Genomic DNA, 7,330 nt, shown 5'->3' on the forward strand with positions numbered 1-7,330 from the left:
GTAGGATGGTCCGTGACGTGGACTGTCTTTCCTGTGCTACTGGTTTTGTTTTTATGTTTTGATTTTGTTAATTTTGTATTATTTGTTTTGTCACATTGGTCCCACTGACATACTGTTGAGCTTTAGGCTCTCCCTCTTCCTCCTTCAGGCTGGCACCCTCTGAGCTGGTACTACACTGTTGATTATTGCTGTCTGTAGCTTTCTATTATCTCTCAGTGATGAGTAAAATTCTCTCACATAATGTGAAGGGCTTTAACTCCCCACATAAACAGAGCAAGGCTTTCAGGGACTATACACAATTGCACCCTGATGCTGTTTGTTTACAAGAAACATATTTCACTAGGGAATCTTGCCCTCGATTTTTCCATAAATGGTACCTTTTATCATACATGGTAGTCCTGTCCTGTGGTCTCATCCTTCTGGACTCAGGTACTTGACCTTCTTGATTCTATTTTACCTGGTCGGGCCAACTAGGATGCGCTATAAACCATTTCGACTTAGGCAGCACATTCTGATGGCAGCTAGGATTCATATTGCTTCGCAGTGGAAGCAATCGGGTCTTCATGTTGGGACTGTAATCTCTAGATTAAACCTTATAATGCTTTGTGAAAAATTGTCTGCAATCCAAGAAGACATGGTGGATAACTTTCACGCTGTCTGGGAACCATGGTTATCTTCTACACATAGCCCCGATATGTCACATTGCTTGTCACTTTATTGATTATCACTACTCTGTAACTCTGTGAGGGTGTCGGCCTGTGAATTTGATTAGATATCTTATGTTTAGCCCACTTAGCTGAGGGATGCCAACCGGTGCCTGTATTATTTAAGTGTATCTCTGTATTTCACGTTCTGTTGTATTGGTCTACGGACCACTCTTGTTATTTTGTTGGATGCGATATTAGCATATCAATAAAAGCTTCATGGTTTGACTGTTAAAGGAATACTCCAGTACTTAAAGCGGTACTCTGGTGGGAATTTTTTTTTTTTTCGTGACATATTCTACTTTAACATAGTGGTAAAATTTTGTGGTAACTTGCATCCTTTCTTGGTGAAAAATCCCAAAATTTGATGAAAAATTAGAAATTTTTCCAACTTTGAAGCTCTCTGCTTGTAAGGAAAATGTATATTACGAATAAATTTTTTTTTAATTCACATAACATATACAATATGTCTACTTTATGTTTGCATCATAAAATTGACGTGTTTTTACTTTTGGAAGACACCAGAGGGCTTCAAAGTTCAGCAGCAATTTTCCAATTTTTCACAAAATGTTCAAACTCAATATTTTTCAGGGACCAGTTCAGTTTTGAAGTGGATTTGAAGGGTCTTCATATTAGAAATACCCCATAAATGACCCCATTATAAAAACTACACCCCCCAAAGTATTCAAAATGACAGTAAGTTTTAACCCTTTAGGTGTTTCACAGGAATAGCAGCAAAGTGAAGGAGAAAATTCAAAATCTTCATTTTTTACACTAACATGTTCTTGTAGACCCAAAAGGGTAATAGCAGAAAATACCCCCCAAAATTTGAAGCCCAATTTCTCCTGATTTAGAAAACACCCCATATGGGGGGTGAAAAGTGCTCTGCTGGCGCACTACAGGTCTCAGAAGAGGAGTAGTCACATTTGGCTTTTTGGAAGCAAATTTTGCTCTGGGGGCATGCCGCATTTAGGAAGCCCCTATGGTGCCAGGACAGCAAAAAAAAAAAAAACACATGGCATACTATTTTGGAAACTAGACCCCTCGGGGAATGTAAAAAGGGGTTAAGTGAACCTTTATACCCCACAGGTGTTTCACGACTTTTGCATATGTTAAAATTTTTTTTTTTTTTACCTAAAATGCTTATTTTCCCAAAAAGTTTATATTTTTAAAAAGGGTAAAAGCAGAAAATACCCCCCAAAATTTGTAACACAATTTCTCCCGAGTACGGCGATACCCCATATGTGAACCTAAACTGTTGCCTTGAAATACGACAGGGCTCCAAAGTGAGAGCGCCATGCGCATTTGAGGCCTGAATTAGGGACTTGCATAGGGGTATTCTACGCTAGTGATTCCCAAACAGGGTGCCTCCAGCTGTTGTAAAACTCCCAGCATGCCTGGACAGTCAGTGGCTGTCTGGTAATACTGGGAGTAGTTGTTTTGCAACAGCTCGAGGCTCCGTTTTGGAAACAGTGGCGTACCAGACGTTTTTCATTTTTATTGGGGAGGGGAGGGGGGCATGTGTATATGTAGTGCTTTTACTTTTTATTTTATTTTGTGTTAGTGTAGTGTAGTGTTTTTAGGGTACAGTCACACGGGCGGGGGTCCACAGTAGTTTCTCGCTGGCAGTTTGAGCTGCGGCAGAAAATTTGCCGCAGCTCAAACTTGCAGCCGGATACTTACTGTAAACCTCCGCCCATGTGAGTGTACCCTGTACATTCACATTGGGGGACGACGACATCCAGCTGTTGCAAAACTACAACTCCCAGCATGCACTGACAGACTGTACATGCGGAGAGTTTTAGTTTTGCAACAGCTATAGGCACACTGGTTATGTATCACTGAGTTTGTGACCTAACTCAGTGTTTCACAACCAGTGTGCCTCCAGCTGTTGCAAAACTACAACTCCCAGCATGTACGGTGCATGGTGTACGGTGCATGCTGGGAGTTGTAGTTTGCAACAGCTGGAGGCACACCGGTCGTGAAACACTGAGTTAGGTAAAAAAAAAACTCTGAGTTTCACAACCAGTGTGCCTTCAGCTGTTGCAAAACTACAATTCTCAGCAGTCACCGACAGCCAACGGGCATGCTGGGAGTTGTAGTTATGCAACCAGCAGATGCACCACTACAACTCCCAGCATGCACTTTAGCTGTTTGTGCAAGCTGGGAGTTGTAGTTATACAATAGCTGAAGGTACACTTTTCCATAGAAAAAATGTGCCTCCAGCTGTTGCAAAACTATAAGTCCCAGCATGCCCATAAGGGAATGCTGGGAGTTGTGCTGGTCTGCCTCCTGCTGTTGCATAACTACAGCTCCCAGCATGCCCTTTTTGCATTCTGGGAGCTGATGCTAAGCAACAGCAGGAGGCTGTCACTCAGCTCCAAGCCGCCGCTTCAGGTCAGTCCCACCGCCGCTGCTTCTGGGGCCCCGATCCCAACAGGGACGCCGGGAATCGGGGTCCCCAGCTGCCGGGGTCCTCTTCCCGCACCCGATCACGTCCTCCGGAAGAAGGGCGGAGCGGGTTGCGGGAGTGACACCCGCAGCAGGTGCTCTGATTGGTCGGCCGGTAAACCGGCCGACGAATCAGGGCGATCGTGAGGTGGCACCAGTGTCACCTCACCCTTGCTGGCTATGGCTGTTCGGGGCCGTCTGATCAGCCAGTAATTCCGGGTCACCGGAGACCCGATTGACCCGGAATCGCCACAGATCGCTGGGCTGAATTGTCCAGCGATCTGCGGCCATCGCCAACATGGGGGGACATAACGACCCCCCTGGGCGATATGCCGCGATGCCTGCTGAACGATTTCAGCAGGCATCCGGCTCCGGTCCCCAACCGGCTAGCGGTGGTGACCGGATTTCCCACGGGCGTATGGATACGCCCTGTGTCCTTAAGGACTCGGTATGCAGGGCGTATCCATACGCCCTATGTCCTGAAGAGGTTAAGTAGTAAAATACCCCTTTTATCCCGATAACGACCATGGACGTCTATGCTCTTCCAATGGCCATTAACGGGGTATGACTCGAGCTTGCGTCATGCCGGCCCCCAGCTGATTCCTGTAGCTGGGGGCCGGCGTCAATAGCCGACATGCAGCGATCGCCGCGGACGGCTATTAACCCTTTAGATCAAAGTTGACAGCGGCATCTAAAGGTGCCTGTATCCAGTCCCTAGTGGTCCAGTGTGGGGGGTGATCCACTACTGAGGTAGCCTGAGGGCTTACCTCTCCTGCTGTGGCGGCTCCGATGCTCAGACTGATAAAGCCTGGACCAGGCTTTATCAATCGAGCGCAGAGCACAAAGATCAATGGGATTGTATGTAACCCCATTGATCTGTATGAGGAATCTAATGACTCCTCCTAAAAGTCCCCTAAGGGGACTAAAAGTGTAAAAAAAAAAAAAAAAAAAAAAGTGTAAAAAAAAGGTTAAAAATACACACATTAACCCCTTCCTTATTAAAAGTTTAAATCACTGCCCTTTTCCCAAATTCCATATAAAAAAATATATAAACATAATAAAAACAAACAAATGCGTAAATGTCTGAACTGTAAAAATATATTGTAAATTAAACCGCACGGTCAATGGAGTCCAAAATAGCATATATTTGGTCACTTTTCATATCATAAAAAAAAGGAATAAAAAGCGATCAAAAAGTCTGATCAAAACAAAAATGGTACCGATTAAAACTTCAGATCACGGCTCAAAAAATGAGCCCTCATACCGCCCTGTACTCAGAAAAAAATTTACAGGGGTCAGAAAAGGACAATTTTAAATGTATAAAAATTTTCCTGCATGTAGTTATGATTTTTTCCAAAAGTACGATAAAAGCAAACCTATATAAGTAGGGTATCATTTTAACCGTATGGACCTACAGAATAAAGATAAGGAGTAATTTTTACTGAAAAATGTACTGCGTAGAAACGGAAGCCCCCAAAAGACAAAATTGTGCTTTTTCTTCAATTGTTGTTGAATAAAATTTTTTTTTTTCCGTTTCGCAGTAATTTTTGGGTAAAATGACTGATGTCATAGGTGCAACATTGAACGGGTAATGATTTTTAAAAGGTAAGGAGGAAAAAACAAAAGTGCAAAAACAGAAAAACGCTTGGTCCTTAAGGGGTTAAGCCACAGCATGGCAGCAGTAGCTAAATCTCAAGTATTTATCATTTTACTTTTTGCTGCCCCCTTAACACTGCTGCCCTAGGCACAGGCCTACGGGTGCCTAATAGCAAATACAGCCCTGCAGCTATCCACATCCAAAGGACAGGTGATAAGTATCTAAATGGTAGGGGTGTCTGTCTACTGCCCCCCCCCCCCCCACCACCACCCCCCACGGATAATTAGAATGTGGTCCTGTGCTACGCTGTGTGAGTGAAGAAGTGGTCCAGTCTATGCACTGTACCTCCATTCACTCACTACGGGACTGCTAAAGATCGCCAAGAGCTGTACTCGGTCCCATAGAGTTCTAATCATGGCATAATCCTTATAGGCGGGTTGTAACTGCAGTTCAGTTAGTTGTAGGTTGTCATTCTGAATAATGACACCTAATAATAGTGATAGTTTTTATGCTATGACCTGTAACCTCCTCTGGACTTCCATTATTGGGTGCACATCACGGATTTTACATGAATGACTCTCTAAGTGTCACCACCCGACAACAACCAAGGAGACCCAACAAAATCAACTTGACGCCTTTTGGTTGGCACCTGTATTGCCAGTTTGTGCCACCAAGATAGGACAAAGCATCTCATTTGGCATCTATAATGTTAAGTAGCAGGATGACCTCCATTACCTGTGGGATGGTTCCAGCAGGGACTTTATGTGGCGGTGACGCAGGGACTTTATGCGGCGGTGACAAGCTGTCAGATCCCCCATATGGTGACAAGTGATGCGTCTGCGGTGACATAGGGGGAGATTTATCAAAACCTGTGCAAAGGAATAGTTGCCCATAGCAACCAATCAGATCGCTTCTTTCATTTTGCAGAGGCCTTGTTAAAAATGTAAGAAGCGATCAAATTGGTTGCTATGGGCAACTGGGCAACTTTTCTTCTGAACAGGTTTTGATAAATCTCCCCCATAATGTCTATATCCAGGACAGGTAGAAATTTGCGCCGTATCCCACCTTACTGCATGCAACTAATTTAGTGTTTCCCAACGAGGGTGCCTCCAGCTGTTGCAAAACTACAACTTCCATAACAATCGTCTATATCCGGGACAGGTAGAAATGACAGGTAGAAATTTGCGCCGTATCCCACCTTACTGCATGCAACTAATTTAGTGTTTCCCAACGAGGGTGCCTCCAGCTGTTGCAAAACTACAACTTCCATAACAATCGTCTATATCCGGGACAGGTAGAAATTTGCGCCGTATCCCACCTTACTGCATGCAACTAATTTAGTGTTTCCCAACCAGGGAGCCTCCAGCTGTTGCAAAACTACAACTCCCAGCATGCCCGGACAGCCTTTGGCTGTCCGGGCATGCTGGGAGTTGTAGTTTTGCAACAGCTGGAGGCATCCCTGGTTAGGAAATTCTGATCCAATTTCTTATATAGCACCAACATCTACTATGACGTTGTACAGAGATTATCAGACATTGAAACAAGTCTGGATTATATTACAGAGAGTGAGAATAGTTTAGTATCAGACCAGCAGCAGGTGCCCTCTATATTGGGGGGTCTATAAGATGCCCCCAGTCCAGGACGTCCAGGCCATGGGCTCTGGGACCGGGCACTGCACACAGGCCACTGCCCCTTACAGGGAAACTTTACCTCAGTTACCGGCTGGAAGCAACTCCAGAGAAGCCGCAGACGGAGGGGACGTTACCTGTGTGTACAGCTCTGCCAGCGCCATGGCGACCGCCGGGGGCTCCGTCCGCTCTCACCACAGTCCTGGCCTCAGAGGGGCTGCTGCCCGGTGCGCGTCCACGACCCCGCTAACCTGCAGCCGGGAGCGCGCACCCTTTCCCCGCACCTGAGCGGGTGTGGCGGTCCCTGTAGGGATGACTGTACAGGACACCTGCTTAAAGGGACCAGCACCCGGCGCTGCACCTCACCGTGTAACCTGCAGGGGACGTGCTCGGGCGATAGACTCGTGGATAGTACAGGAAGCCATATACCTGCACAGGACCTATAGAACAGTGGTCACCAACCTGCAGCTCTCCAGCTGTTGTAAAACTACAACTCCCATCATATAGAGCGATCTAACATATAAAAATAGTATATGCAGGGGTCAAGTCCTGGGGAAAAAAGTGTGGGAACTCACCCATGATTTCCACTCCAGGGCTAGTCCTGCAAGACTCCTGCTAATGGAAACAGTGTTCCTGCTTTGGAAAAAGTGCAGGAACTCCGTTCCTGCACGACTTGATTCTGCCATTGGTTCTCCACGCATGTAAGGCTTCTATCACACTACCGTTGCGCCTTTTTTGTTTTAGTTTGACGGACGTCATTTTGATGGGGCGCAACAGTATTCCCAATGGACCCCATTATAGTCAATGAGGTCTGTCGGGCGACGCTGTTTTTCAGCGAGAGTAGCTGGAAAAGAAAGACGGGGCAAGCTGTATTTTTTCTCCCGCCTTGATGGCCGTCACACTACCGTGTAACAACGGTAGCGTGAAAGAGACCGTAACTAATGTTACCT

General features: G+C 45.7%; 1 protein-coding gene across 1 annotated transcript in view; it reads right to left on the reverse strand.

The window, feature by feature from the left end:
* Positions 1–6,757, reverse strand: part of MYO5C (myosin VC) — a 150,066-nt gene extending 143,309 nt beyond the window's left edge. Inside the window, exon 1 of the mRNA XM_056572326.1 lies at positions 6,518–6,757. Coding sequence (XP_056428301.1) covers positions 6,518–6,544 — 27 coding nt within the window. The 5' untranslated portion in view covers positions 6,545–6,757. The remainder of the gene's footprint in view (positions 1–6,517) is intronic.
* Between the last annotated feature and the right edge of the window lie 573 nt (positions 6,758–7,330).

Source organism: Hyla sarda, chromosome 4 (genome assembly GCF_029499605.1).
Source record: "Hyla sarda isolate aHylSar1 chromosome 4, aHylSar1.hap1, whole genome shotgun sequence".
Classification (NCBI taxonomy): domain Eukaryota; kingdom Metazoa; phylum Chordata; class Amphibia; order Anura; family Hylidae; genus Hyla; species Hyla sarda.